Source organism: Vicia villosa, linkage group LG4 (genome assembly GCF_029867415.1).
Source record: "Vicia villosa cultivar HV-30 ecotype Madison, WI linkage group LG4, Vvil1.0, whole genome shotgun sequence".
NCBI classification, from domain to species: Eukaryota; Viridiplantae; Streptophyta; class Magnoliopsida; order Fabales; family Fabaceae; genus Vicia; species Vicia villosa.
In genome coordinates, this window is record NC_081183.1 from 207,798 (window position 1) to 222,353 (window position 14,556).

The window sequence follows — 14,556 nt, forward strand, 5'->3', positions numbered from 1 at the left end:
TGTCAGATGTATGCTGGTGGTTCTATTGGTGGTGCTCTTAAACTGAACAAAGGTGTTTCTGAGATTGCTAATAATTGGGCTGGTGGATTGATTCATGCGAAGAAATGCGGGGCTTCGGGGTTTTGTTACGTGAATGATAGTGTCCTCGTAATTTTGGAGTCACCGGAGATTACCTGGAACTCTTCAACTCGAGCAGAGCTTTTGAAATTTGTGGATCAGCAACGTGCAGCTCAAAGTGCTGATGGTTTGTGTGATATTCAAGACTCACATGACTTTGTCTACGAAGCAATATCGAAAGAATTGTTCATTGGCAATGTTTACTTGAGAGTCTACAACGATCAGCCAGATTTCGAAATTAGTGAACCAAAAGTTTTTTGTGTCGCACCAATTGATTTTATATCATGTCTTCTGCATAATCAATATGTTGAAGAGCCTAATCATAATGTTGAAGAGACCTTCGATTCCACCGAGAATTCTGAGCATCAAAATGAGGTTGTTGATGGATCGGTCAATGAACATCATCTCCCGAATAATTCTGGCAGAATGTCGGACGAACAATCTCTAGGGAAAGAAGAATCTGAGCTGATTAAAAATCTCCATTTGGCAATGATCTCTTTTCAAAACCTTTTGACTAGCAATCCAAATTTAGCATCCATATTTTCTACCCCTGATTTCAAAAGATTGCAGCCATCAATGTGTGTTGCTGGATTGTCAAATTTTCTTGCTGACATTATGGATGCATTTGGAGAGAAGATACGGAAATCATGTGGAATTGGACCAATAGCTTTCGTAGAAACCATACAGTCCCTAGAGAATTTTCCACAATCTTTGAGCTCTTCAGGACAGTTTGACTTTCACACTAAGTTGCCTGCTCCTGCAGCTTTTGAATTTAAGGCTGTTTTGAAAAATATAATACAAATGCGGCACTTGCAAGGTCATGATAACATCCTGCTTGATGTGGCTGGAAAATATGATGGTTATGATGGCTATGATCTAGCAATATTAGTTGACAGAACTATCCATGTTGTTGTTCTCTATTTTCGGTCATCTAATTCCATTTATGAGCATGAGGGTCCTGCTTTACAACAGGAGAATTACTCTCAGACAATGCATGATTTTCTTCCGGTTTCAATTGGTGAGATCAAAATGCTTTTAGTTGCTCAAGTTGTAAAGATTAAATTGTCTCAATTTAAGAGGTGGAATCCGGGAAAAAAAAATGGTGATATTATTGTTACAACCTTGAGGACAAGGTTGATTTTGAAGGGGTGAGTAATGATAGAGAAGAAAATTATTTAGATAAATGATTTAGTTAGTTAAATTAAGGTCTAATTTATATTAGGAGTACTTTTATTAGTATTGTTATGTAATTGGGCTTTTTATAGTGTTTGGGTCTTCTAGTGAAGTATTCACTATGAGTACTATATATGTAATCCTTTGAGATTTTGAAGGGTATCAATCAAAGAAATCAAACTTATCTTTTATTTTAATTTCCTTTACTTTTAATGTTCTTCCCCTTTTAGTTAGAAACCCTAGTTTTATAGTCTTGATAGGATTAGCTTCCTATCACTTAGTGGGTCCCATAAAGAACTCAAATGTAAATTGCACCATTGGAGATGCTCTAAGTATCTTCTCTCACAAAAAGATTCCTTCCCATAATAATGCCAAATGAGAGTACTCTCTCTTAGATGACCCACTAAATGGTTGAGTAATTTCTTTTGAACAAATAATTGAAAATCTAAATAATATCTTCAACTTGACTTCTAAATAATATCTAAATAGCATTATATAATCCAGCGAGAACAAATATCTGTATGACTGTAAAACAAACAGACTAGGTTATCATACTTTTACTATGGAATAATTGATAGGACATGAGCAAGCCGTCTTTGACAGCGTATAATACGCAATTGTAAGAGGATAAAAAATTTGTTATAGTTAAATTCTAATTAAAAATAATTTTATAAATATTTTTCATGAAGAAATTGTAATTAAAGAGGACTTCTTTATTTTGTTATGGTTAAATTGAGATTATATAAACATACAAAAATTTTAATAAAATTTGTTGTTTGACCACTACTATGTTAGAAAGACTTTCAATACAAAGAGTTGATTCATTACTCGAAATGTCAACTTTGATATCACTAATGGGTCATGAGAGGGAGCATTGACATTTTGCCAAGAACAATACACAAGTGATACCACATATTCATCCAAAAATTTGGTATATAAGTTATCTCACTTATAAATTAACCTTCACTTTTTAAAGTAACGTGAGACTTCCAATCTACTCTTTTATCTCTGCAATAATTTGGATATTTTTTTAAATATTTAATGCTATACATTAAAGTGATTGTTAAGTGTATGGTTGAAAATGAGTCGAGTCAAACTCGCTGCCGCTTGATTCGACTCGTTAAGAATCGATTCATCTTAAATCTCGATTCGAATTTGACATAGATTTTTTTAAACTCAACTCTGCTCATTTTAAATTTACGGACAACTCGGTTCAAGCTTATTATGTTCAATTAATTGCTTCACTAACTTAAAAACCATTTTTTTAAATCTATTTTTTTATATATTTGACATTTTAAATTAATATATATTTTTCAAAAACTACACAACTTAATAGATACATTTGAAAGTCTAATTTCAAAATTACTTAATTGAAGTTTAAATTTATCTAAAAAAATCCACTTCTTAACATTTCCATCATAGAACAACTACACCACTTACCACCTTCATTACACATGTTACTTTAACAAATGTCATTATACCTCCAACAAGAATAACTCTAATGCAATCGACAACTTTATTGCCATAACTAGTACAGAAGGGATAACCTGCAAAATATAGGCTAGAAGAAAATATAGGCTAAGATTCGGAGTAAATCTATAAATTTATTAGAGACAGTATAACTCTTTTCATATATAATTGAGTTAACTCGTGAACCTAACAAATTAAACAATATATAGAATAGATTCAGCTTACGTAGTTAACGGGCTTAATGTTTTTACTTATATTCAGCTTATTTGGTCTACGAATATAGTTCAACAATTTAATTGTTAAATTGAGTTTCAAACTATATTTGAGTTGACTCGGTTCATTGCTTGCCTTATTTAAGAGTATTACATTTAATAATAGTAGTATTTTTTTTTAATCTTTATTATAATAAAGAGAATTTTTTTATAATTTGTTAAATAAATAATATATTTAATTTACATTTAATTCAAATTTATTAATTAGTTAAGAAATTTAAAATATAAAATTTATTTTATAATAAAAATAGAATAAAGTATATTTTGAGCATGAATATCTTTATTGAATTTTAACTATGTGGAACTCATGTTACATAACCATGTTGTATGATGCTTTTAAAAACATGATGTGATATGTCCAATGATATCTACCATCGGGGCCCTTTAAATCCACTGTCTTAAATGATTTAATTAAAATGTTTTTATTTAACTTTTTTAAAGATTTACACACGTAAAAATATAAAATAGGAAAAAGTAATTAAGAGAGAGAATCTAACGTGTTTCGAACCTAAAATCATGAAAGAAACATATTCTTAAAATCCAAACATTTCACCACCAAATCACACATTTATATTACTATGTGTTCGTATGTTTCAATGTTTGCAGTTTTTAATATCCAAACGTGTGAAATATAAACGGTTTATTTATTTTTTTAAATTAAATGAAAGACAATGAAATAATAAAATATTAGCCTTAGTGAAAAGGGAAGTTAAGGGTTAAAGTAAAAACATAAAAAAACTATATTTAAGAAAAGAAGTAGACTACACCAAAATTATATTTTATCAACTATCTACCCAATACTATAATGTTGCCCAAACTGACTAATATACCCTTTCTTCAAAAAAAATTTACACTACCAAAAGGCTATCTAAGTAATTAACAAATTAAAATTTCATCTTTGCCATTTGTGTGTTTCTCATTGGACAAACTCAAATTGATTTGTACTTCCATTCAACTTTTTGTCATTTTTCATTTCCCTCCAATCAATTTTATAACACACTCCTCTGCAGAAGTTCTTTTCATCTTGGGGAACCACACAACTGAGGAATACTACCCTCCCTCCAAAGCTTAGACATCCGCTGCCTTTCATGCGTTATCCGCCGGGTAATACTCACGCTCCCCCAACTTCCCCCATTTCCCTTGCAAATCTCCTTAATCAGTACACTGCCTTCTCTCTTCATCTCCATAAAGAGCCCCTCTCTCTTTCTTTCATCTCCATTTCCTTGTCTCTCTTTCCTTCCCTAACCTAGCCGCCACAACCCCTTTCCTTCCCTCTCTCTCTCTCTCTCTCTCTCTCTCTCTCTCTCTCTCTCTCTCTCTCTCTCTCTCTCTCTCTCTCTCTCTCTCTCTCTCTCTCTCTCTCTCTCTCTCTCTCTCTCTCTCTCTCTCTCTCTCTCTCTCTCTCTCTCTCTCTCTCTCTCTCTCTCTCTCTCTCTCTCTCTCTCTCTCTCTCTCTCTCTCTCTCTCTCTCTCTCTCTCTCTCTCTCTCTCTCTCTCCTCTCTCTCTCTCCTCTCTCTCTCTCTCTCTCTCTCTCTCTCTCTCTCTCTCTCTCTCTCTCTCTCTCTCTCTCTCTCTCTCTCTCTCTCTCTCTCTCTCTCTCTCTCTCTCTCTCTTTTTGCAGGTTATTTTTAAGGTTAGGTTTGATGATTTTCGGATCAACAGATCTAAGATTGTTTTGTTTTTCAGTTAGGTTATGCTTATTAGGGTTTAGTGAAGCCACCAGCGTATAAGCTGCCAACAGAGAAGAAGCAACAATGGTGAACGTTTTGCTATTTTCTTGAATTTCATGTGTAAACCCTGGCACTGCTTGATTCAAATTTTACTGATAGCATGAATTTCAAAACACCATCTACAGGTCTTGGCAGGCAGGATGCGATAACGAAGTGTCCAATCTCATTTCATGGAATTCGCAGTATCGTCGTGACCATTGAAAGATAAGTATTTTACATGATGCAAGTTACTGTTGATTCTGGTGTTTTGTTTGCAACACTGATGAACAGGCACAAGGATTGACTCTACTTAAGTTTTTCTATTCATATACTGAGTGTAGAAACTGAATACTTTGTTTGCTGGATTGCTGATTTTTTTGAACATTTGAGTGATATGTTTTTGCACCATGATGAGCATGTAGTTGAGGATGACGATGATGAGGAAGACGAGGACGACGATAATGATGAGGAAGATGATGATGTAGAAGGTATGCCTTTAAATAAGATTAATTGTTGTTGCTCTTGTGATTTGCCCCCATTTTGCATTTGGCAAAGGTTTACATAACTTATATAGGTATTGCATTCATGTTCAACTCTACATGGATAAGTATTTGCAAGTATAATTATTATCTACATGGATAAGTATTTGCAAGTATAATTATTATCTACATGGATAAGTATTTGCAAGTATAATTATTAGTATTTGGTTGCATCAGAACTGTAGACCTCTAATCATCATGACTGCATCATTCAATGCCTACCGTTGTTGCAGCTTCATGTATCCCGCTGATGTTTTCAGGAGAGCCAAAATTCAGTCTTTATTGGTTTGGCATCACTCTAATTTATGATATGTAGCGGGTACTTTACGCGTGTACGTCGAGGGAGCAGACTGCTTATTATGCTAAGGTTTCGCTGAATGATGTTCCAGTTGCGCTTGATATTCTGGCTGATATTCTTCAGAATTCAAAGTTTGATGAGAATCGGATCAGCCGGGAGCGGGATGTTATTCTTAGGGAAATGGAAGAGGTATTATAGGCTTTTGTTGGTGAATAATTTATTATTGATTGTGTTCTACATGAAATAGAAATGATTTGTTGTATTGTTGTACGGATCTGTTTAACATGTTTGATTAAGGCTTTGTTGTGTGTGTTTGGGTTGAATTTGCTGTGAATAGTTTACAGGTTTAGTTATGTGATCATGCGTTACAATTATTTTGTGAATCGTTAATTTTGAATCAATTATTTTGGGACGGTTGGAGTAACATCTAGATATGGAAGTTAGCCTGATGGCTGTTTTTCTGTGTGGGTCTAATTTCCTAGGTGATAGCTGCATCTGGAGCTGTAAAGCATGAATATTTTGTTGAACAGGTGAAAAAAAATATTTACTAAGTTGTCTACAAATCCCTCCACAACATCTCAGTTGGTAGAAAAGAACCAACAGTTTTTACTGGTTCCGAGGTAAGAATATTAATATTGAGCAGATTTGAACCAGTTACCTTAGTTAATTTACTAACTATGTTCATCCTTTGCTCTCATACCTTTATGGTTCACTTAACAAATTGACGATTTTGCCGTCTGGTTTTGAGGGGAAAATAAATATGAAGGATTGGATTGCAAGGTTATCAAAGATGGGTGCAGCCGATGAGGGGAAAACATGAGCCTAAGATGCTGAGAATCAGTGGCTTTTGAATCAGTGATGAATTGCTTACAATTCTTGAATTGCCTGGTAGTCTACATCCCCAAATATAATTACACCTAGATAGTTGCAATTGTCTGTAGCCATGTCTCCCCCGTCACTGCCGACCTCCTCCAACTTCTCCCCTCCCTCCGTCTCATCTGCGCCCCTAGCGCAGGGACTGATCACATTGATCTCTCCGAGTGTCGCCGTCGGGATATCCAGGTCGCCGATATCGGAAATCTTTTCACCGACGATGTTGCTGATATGGCCGTGGGTTTGTTGATTGACGTCAGCAGGAAAATTACCGCGGCCGATCGCTTCTTGAGACGACAGATTCAACCTTCCTCTTCCGATTTTCCACTCGGTTCTAAGGTCTGCAGTTTTTCTTATTTATTCATGCTAGCTTCCCGTATTTAAACAGTTTTGATAATAAACATGTGAACTGCTGTGTTTCAGTTGACAGGTAAAAAGATTGGAATTGTTGGGATGGGAAAAATTGGGTCAGAAGTAGCAAAGAGGCTTGAAGCATTCAGCTGCAAGATATCATACAACTCTAGGAACAAAAAACCATTACTTTCATACCATTACTCTATGAACCTGTTTGTTCTTTTGATGTTTTTAGGCCATGCTCGTGTGATTAGTGATCAATAAGTTGTATGAATAAAAAAGTTTTTCATTGTGATTCTTATGAGAAATTCTCTCAACTCTCAGCATCGTTAGCAGATTTGGAAAAATTTACTACTAAATTTTGATAATTGTTTTCTTACCTATCATTAATTTCTTGTGAAATCAATATTAGCTTCGAATGAATTTGAGTTTATAACCTCAATCCATGTCTCAAATTCCTGCCCTAAGTAGTTCTATTAAAATTTTATCAAGTATCACATCAATAAGAAATATAACATGAATTACTCACAATATCACATCAATACTACTTCGAAAATAGTATATTTGAGAAAAAACATGAAAAAATTCACCCAAATAAATGGATGTTTCTTCAAGTGTTGTGGGAGAACAAAAGAAAAAGAAGTATTACATAAAATAACCATTAGACACTATATATGCGTTTGTTTTTTATACATAGCTTCAAAATCCTGTCTCATGGCTCATAACACTTTAGTTAATGTTATCATATTCCAAATTCATCACCATTAACCATTGATAAAAAAGATGTAAGGTTTACATATAAAATGAAATTACAAATTAAAAGTTTAATTATGTCAATAGACATGCTGTCTATTTCAGCTTCATGTATGGTTTCTCTTGGAATTAGAGGTTGTATTCCATATTCATGTCAAATAAAAAGAAATAGAAAAGAATTAACAAAAAAAATTTGTCCACTAAATCATATATTCATAAAAGATACAAACATTTAATTAATTTTTATGCTGTTTATTAAAAGTTTAATTATGTCAATAGACATGCTGTCTATTTCAGCTTCATGTATGGTTTCTCTTGGAATTAGAGGTTGTATTCCATATTCATGTCAAATAAAAAGAAATAGAAAAGAATTAACAAAAAAAATTTGTCCACTAAATCATATATTCATTAAAGATACAAACATTTAATTGGTTTTTATGCTGTTTATTTTTTTTAAGTAAAACACAAACTTGAGATTAAAAAATAAAGAATTTTATCACGGAAACTCACTATTTTCACGGGTCACTATCACCACAATATTTTTTTGTATTTTTAATAAAATATTTGTAAATATTTATAGTTATTAGTGACATTTATAAATATTTATAGTTATTATAAATATTTAATGTTGGTGATTTGTTACATATTTATTTCTAAATAATTACAGTTATTAGTGATTTTATAATAACAATTATATATAAGTTACAACCAAGGCGATCTAAGATACTGAATTTTATTACTGAAACTCATTATTTTTACGGGTCACTATCATCATAATACTTTTCTTATCTGAATTTTATCATTGAAACTCGCTATTTTTACGGGTCACTATTACCATAATACCTTTTTTACGGGTCGCTACCACCATAGTACCCTTTTGCCTATTCCATTTTCAACTTCTTATTTTTTTTTAAATAGCTACTATATATAGCTTCATTACATCTATATTATGGTTTATGAATCTTAATTTAACATTCCTCATTCAAGTTTTTAAACTTCTTTTTTTTACGTTTGTAATACATTATTTATCTTAAGATTTGATTTACCCGTGCGGACGCACGGGTCTTCTACTAGTTATTATATATTATTATAGATTATTGGTTAGTAAAATTAAAGTTTGATCAAATTCATTCTTACAAAATTAATTTGGAAAATAAGGGTAACACTTTAATACAAATTATTTATGGATTTCATCTTTTAGTAAGCGTAAGACTTGGATTTTTCTTAATTAATAATTATTTGAATTCTCTAATCTAATTATATATTGTTTCTAATCTAATTATATTGAAAAAATATTGAATTCTTTTTGGTGGAGTGATAATGATAACAGAGGAATAAGGTGGATGGCGTGCATGGAGAAGCTTACTTGTACTAAGGAGGGTGGATTAGCGTTCCGTGACTTAAGAGCTTTTAACATGGTAATGGTGACTAAGCAGGGTGATTTCTTATGTCTAAACCGTGTGCTCTAGTTTCAAGAATTTTTAAAACAAGGTATTTCCCTAGAACATCTTTCTTTGACGCTAATCTTGAGTATAACCCAAGCTTTGTTTGATGGGGTATTTGAAAAGCTAGAGAAGTATTAACTTTAGGTTGCAGGTGGAATATTGGTGACAGTAGTAATATCAAAGTGATGAATGAACCTTGGCTCTGAGGTGGAGAAGGGGAGCGCTTGAAAAGACCTCATAAGCAAGGGGCGTATAATATTATCGTTAATAATCTCATTCTAGAAAATGTTAAACAATGGAATATGGAATTATTATGTGACATTTTTTATTATATTGCGATTGAAGAAATTATTCAAATTTTGTTAGTGGAAGAATTAATGGAAGATAGATTGGTTTGGAAAGAGGAGCTGAACGGTTGCTATAGTGTGAGATCGGGGTACAGAGTGTGGAGGAATTCACCGAAAAAATTTCTTCATACGGATGTGCCGATAAATTGGGGTTGCATTTGGAACATTAGAGCTCCCGCTAGAGTTAAGCATCTTTTATGTAGAATTTGTCACGATTGTCTTTCATCTCGGGTTCGACTTCATCAACATCATGTTCAGTGTCCGGGTGAGTGTCCTTTTTGCGACATTAATTGGGAAGATTCTTGACATGTTTTCTTTGATTGTTCTGATACCAATCAATGTTGGCAGACATCAAAATTAAATAATGTTATTGATCACCGTCTACAATCGTTTCAAGATGTAAAGTCGATTATTGTTGATATTTGCTACAAAGAAGATAGGAATACTGCCGGTAGAGTTGTTGTAAGGATGAATGTTGTGGAAAAATAGAAATGATTTTATCTGAAACAATGAGAAAGAGGTTGTTTCGAAGCTTGGTTGGTTGGGTTTTCACAAGTGGCATGAATGGTTTGAAGCACAACAGAAGGTAGGAGAAGCTTTCGGGCAGCAACGGAAAATTCACTAGCTTTCACCGTCTTCTAGGTGGAATGAATGCAATGTAGATGCGGGTTTTAACAATAATTGTGGGACTTCAAATCGTGGTTGGTGTATTCGAGATAACTCAAGAAACTTTCTTGTAGCAGTTGTGGCGTGGGATCTTGGGAAGCCTTCGATCATTGAAGCGGAAGCTCTAGCTCTAGCTCTTAAAAGAGGCTATTCAACAAGCAATAGATATGAACCTTGATCAAATAATTTTTTAGAGCGATTCACTTCTAGTGGTGCAAGCCGTAGTTGCCAAAACCACAGGACTGTCGGAGTTTTCTACTATAATTAAATCTATTTAGTTGTTGTTAGCAAATTTTCCAAACTTTGAGATTGGTTTTGTAAAGCGTCAAACGAATATAGTTGCTCATTTATTAGCGAAAGTGGTCAATTCCTGTACTAGACGCAGTATTATTTATAATGTTTCTCCTTATATTTAGCTATTGATTCAAAGTGAAAAAAAAATAGAAAGTTAATTTTACTCTGTTAAAAAAAAATCAAAGATACTGATTTCATCAAATTGATTGTGGATTATATTTAAAATAACAACATTTCTATCTTGTTTTGTAAAAAAGTGATATTATATCAAATATTTGAATAAAGAAAAGTACCCCCACAGAAGGGTTTAATCTAATCCTTCCAGAAAGCAAGATTACTTTTGATTCTGACTTTGAATATATCATCTCAGAATTTGAAATATTCAAATCTAAGATTGGTGAAAGAAAGAATGCACAAAATTTTGACTCTCAAGTCCTCTTCACCTTTTTCTAATAATAATAATAAGATTGAGATATTAATTTAATTGCAATTTCCATGGCAAGTAATGGTGGTTGAAGGACACGGTTTTCAAAGTAGTTATTTTCTACGATATTTCTATTTTTCTTTCAAGTCATACATACATTATACATAGATGATAGACCTACCTCTCAAATATTGGAAATTCTGACCTTCTTAATTTGTCTTTTACACAATAACTTCATTGATGTTTGACATTACATTTGGGACCAAAAAATACAAAATTCATAGGTACATATATTTATAATAAATAAATCATATTCTTGCATCAAAATTTTGATGTCAAATACTTTGTAATTTGATTTTAATGTATATTTTTAAAATATGTTTATATTGTAAAAAATAAAATGTTAAAAATAAATATAGATAAAAAACATGTAATGATATAATTTCTCGTCATATGAAAAATATTAGAAAGCTCATTTCTAACACATTTTCTTTATTACATAGATATTATAATTAAAAAATTCATTTTTAAAAAAATATGTCTAATAATTTTTTTAAATTTTCAAAAAAAAAAAACTATTTTTTATTTTAGTATCTAAATTTTTTATGTAGATTTTAATCTTTAAAATATGTACAATTTTACTGGACTAAAATAAACAAATAAAATAAATAAAAATAATAACATATTTGTAGGATAAAATAAAATAGATATTAAAATTGTTTTGTTTGTTAGTGAATTATGTTTTTATTGAAATACCAAAGAGAAAAACAAGGTGATTTCAATGTGGTGTGTATTAGTATAGTCCATACATAGTACTCAGAACTGTCATAAATGAGATAAGGTGTATCTATATATCTTTGTGATCTAGTTTTTTTTATTCTTAAAAAAATAATAATAAAAAGAATTAGAAAAAGTATCCACATTGAATAAACTATGTCCAACCAATTAAATAGTGTTGGTGTGCTTCCAATTTTCTCAAACTCACACCCATCAATCATCATATATATCACCAAACACATAACTTCTTTTGTGTTGGATCTCTAATTTCAATTTCTCCACCAAAGAGACAAAAGAAAACATAAATTTAGTATTGTGGTGTTTAAGGTTTAAGGTTTGTGTCGGTTCAAAAAAAAATGGGGAGAAAATGCTCACATTGTGGAAACATAGGTCATAATTCAAGAACTTGTAATACTTTAAGAGGAAGTGGTAACAATTTTCTTGGAGTTAGACTCTTTGGTGTTCAACTTGATTTATCATCTTCATGTGTTTCCATGAAAAAGAGTTTTAGCATGGATTCTTTTCCTACTTCATCTTCTTCTCCAACTTCTTCATTCTCTTCTTCAAGATTAATCATTGACGATAGAATTTCTAAGGGTTATCTCTCTGATGGTCTCATCGTTCGAACACAAGAAAGAAAGAAAGGTACATAACATTTATTTTTTTTTTGTCACAGATTCGAACCTGCGTCCTTTACAGTTGTCCATGCAGATCAATTTATAAATGTTTGTATATTTTGTTATTTTTTTATTAGGAGTTCCTTGGACAGAAGAAGAGCATAGAAAATTTCTTGTTGGACTTGAGAAGCTAGGAAAAGGAGATTGGAGAGGTATCTCAAGAAGCTATGTGACAACAAGAACACCAACACAAGTTGCAAGTCATGCTCAAAAGTACTTTATTAGACTTTCAACTTTGAATAAGAAGAAGAGACGATCAAGTCTCTTTGACATGGTAATTAATTTAATACTATACTTTCTTAATTAATCATCCCATAATCTTGTATTAATCTCTTAGATTATATGATATTGTGGAATATGTTTAGGTTGGTAGCATCAACACAAATAGAACGGTTAATTCAATCAACAGGTGTAAAAAGCATGATGATGAAGGTGAGAAAGATGCAACTATGTCACTTCTAATAACTTCATTTCAACAACAAGAAACAAAATCAACTCAAGTGGAAGATTGTGAAGAAGAAGAAGAACATGAAGATGTGCCTAATTGGTTACATCCTCTAACAAAATCTTTGAATATGACATTGGTGATGCCAAATTCTTCAAATGCAACAGCATCACCTGATCTTGAGCTTACTCTTGCAGTTCCCAAGTCTAACAATATGGAACAAGATAAAACATCCAATTCTTCTTTCTTCAATGGTCCAATTAGTGTCACTTAATTAGCTTTAACTATTGTAAAAATTAAGTTTATATATTGTTCTCTATTTTCTTATTTATATGTCTCTTTTGAAGACAAATTTTGTTTTTATTTATTTGTCCTATTTTAATTTTAATACAAAATTAATCACTGTTTTGATGATAATAAGAATAATAATCTTAACAGTTTATTGCCTAAGAGGAAAAAAATTGTGGAATGAGATAACAAATAGTTAAAAAACTTGGACTTCTTCCTATGTGGATTTACATACATGATCATACGAGGAAATGATGTGGTATTTATGTCAATGGTTGTGCTGCTACAATATCTTCGTCTTTTTCAAATTGATTGTTAAATCAACAATTATTAACAAAAGAGAAAATAATGAACACGATATTGGTTTGAGTTTGGTGGAACGTGGCTATTTGCAACTAGAGTAGTTGTAGTCTTGTGTTTGTATAGTTTAAAGAAGTTTTTTATGTCAAATTCTTTTCTTAACACGAATTTCAATTCAGTTACATCATGTAAGTAATTAGGAGCGATCCATAATAATATGATAATAAAAGAACTATCACAAGGATCCTAACATTAACACAACAATCATTCTAACGTTTTTTATAGTCAATCTAAAACATGTATGAATCTACTCGCTTGTAGCACTTTTTTGTGACTGCTTTAAATCATACAAAGATCTTTTCAACTTATAGAATAATATGTCTTGCCCAGTATTACAATAATTCTCTAATTGCTCTTTGTAAATCAACTTGTCTAAATTATTGAACAATCTTTCATGTTTGATTTTTTACAATGACTCCATCTTTTTCAATATAACAATCATCCACTTAACTTTTTAGTGGCTAACTATAGCCTATCAAAAGGTGAACGGATCTCCAAAATTAGTAAGAAATACATAAATTATCAAATATCATATCTCTATCTTTATGATGACTTGATTTGACGATGTTTTTTGTCACATGCAAGAGAATAATTTTGTACTCTACTTGAATCTTTAGACTTGGGATGAGTTTTAGTATTTGAGTTTGGTTTGACTTGTAGTTTAGGCACTATCTACAATATTACTCACTAGTAGTGAATCAATATCCACATAAATTTTCTAATAGTTGGAAGTTTTTCTTTCAGATGCTAACACATCTATTGTAATTATCTATTTCAGCATGAATAATTCATCAAAGACAACTTCTTTGATGTTAACCGTCTTCTTTGAAATTGGACCTGATAACTTGAACTTTTTCACTCATTTTGCGTAACGACGAAGACTTTTGATCTAATTTGGATTGACCTTCACTGAATATATACACTTCCGTTGGACACCAAAAAATATTTAAAATGCTAAGGTCAATTGGGTTACCTATCCATACCTCTGATACAACTTTCTCATCTAAAAAACACATGTGATGACCTATCGATGAGATAACACTCCATGTTAATTGTCTTTTTTCATAAAACCCTTTAAAAGTCTAACAAGAGACATCTTGCCTTTCGGTAAGAGACATATCGGATGTAGTAGAACCAATCTGAGATACAATTCATATAATTCAAAATTGCAAAAGCATGTTGGAGCTTCTAGACTCTAAGCCATAAACTTTGTTGGAGATGTTGTTTACTTTAAGTTGTGAGCATCCTACGATGTATTTTAGATTAACTACTTA

The 14,556-nt window shown here is 31.9% G+C and overlaps 2 protein-coding genes and 1 long non-coding RNA gene across 5 annotated transcripts; all 3 read left to right on the forward strand.

Moving 5' to 3' along the window:
- The first annotated feature begins 4,026 nt into the window (after window positions 1–4,026).
- On the forward strand, window positions 4,027–6,203 carry LOC131594248 (uncharacterized). Of its 3 annotated transcripts, none has more exons than XR_009281325.1 (5): window positions 4,027–4,136; window positions 4,720–4,790; window positions 4,889–5,230; window positions 5,459–5,768; window positions 6,062–6,203. It is a non-coding gene; the product is annotated as an uncharacterized LOC131594248 (long non-coding RNA). The 3 variants fall into 3 exon arrangements; XR_009281324.1 differs by having other exon boundaries at window positions 5,515–5,768; XR_009281326.1 differs by having other exon boundaries at window positions 5,542–5,768.
- A 53-nt stretch (window positions 6,204–6,256) lies between these two features.
- LOC131594357 (glyoxylate/hydroxypyruvate reductase HPR3-like) lies at window positions 6,257–7,187 on the forward strand. Its single transcript, XM_058866463.1, has 3 exons — window positions 6,257–6,286; window positions 6,501–6,791; window positions 6,876–7,187. The coding sequence occupies exons 1-3, from the start codon at window positions 6,257–6,259 to the stop codon at window positions 7,068–7,070; spliced, it is 516 nt and encodes a 171-aa protein (XP_058722446.1). The 3' UTR covers window positions 7,071–7,187.
- Window positions 7,188–11,693: 4,506 nt separating this feature from the next.
- On the forward strand, window positions 11,694–13,082 carry LOC131598672 (transcription factor KUA1-like). Its single transcript, XM_058871258.1, has 3 exons — window positions 11,694–12,157; window positions 12,267–12,463; window positions 12,555–13,082. Exons 1-3 carry the CDS (start codon window positions 11,869–11,871, stop codon window positions 12,906–12,908), a joined length of 840 nt encoding a protein of 279 aa, XP_058727241.1. The 5' UTR covers window positions 11,694–11,868; the 3' UTR covers window positions 12,909–13,082.
- The last annotated feature ends 1,474 nt before the right edge of the window (window positions 13,083–14,556 follow it).

What these genes read in the sequence shown, in the direction of transcription:
- LOC131594357 (XM_058866463.1), top strand. Translation starts at nt 6,257, where the DNA reads ATGTTCATCCTTTGCTCTCATACCTTTATG. An exon ending in TTTGCTCTCATACCTTTATG is followed by an intron (nt 6,287 to 6,500) that starts GTTCACTTAACA and finishes AATTACACCTAG; the next exon opens with ATAGTTGCAATTGTCTGTAG. An exon ending in ATTTTCCACTCGGTTCTAAG is followed by an intron (nt 6,792 to 6,875) that starts GTCTGCAGTTTT and finishes GCTGTGTTTCAG; the next exon opens with TTGACAGGTAAAAAGATTGG.
- LOC131598672 (XM_058871258.1), top strand. Translation starts at nt 11,869, where the DNA reads ATGGGGAGAAAATGCTCACATTGTGGAAACATAGGTCATAATTCAAGA. An exon ending in AACACAAGAAAGAAAGAAAG is followed by an intron (nt 12,158 to 12,266) that starts GTACATAACATT and finishes TTTTTTTATTAG; the next exon opens with GAGTTCCTTGGACAGAAGAA. An exon ending in GATCAAGTCTCTTTGACATG is followed by an intron (nt 12,464 to 12,554) that starts GTAATTAATTTA and finishes GAATATGTTTAG; the next exon opens with GTTGGTAGCATCAACACAAA.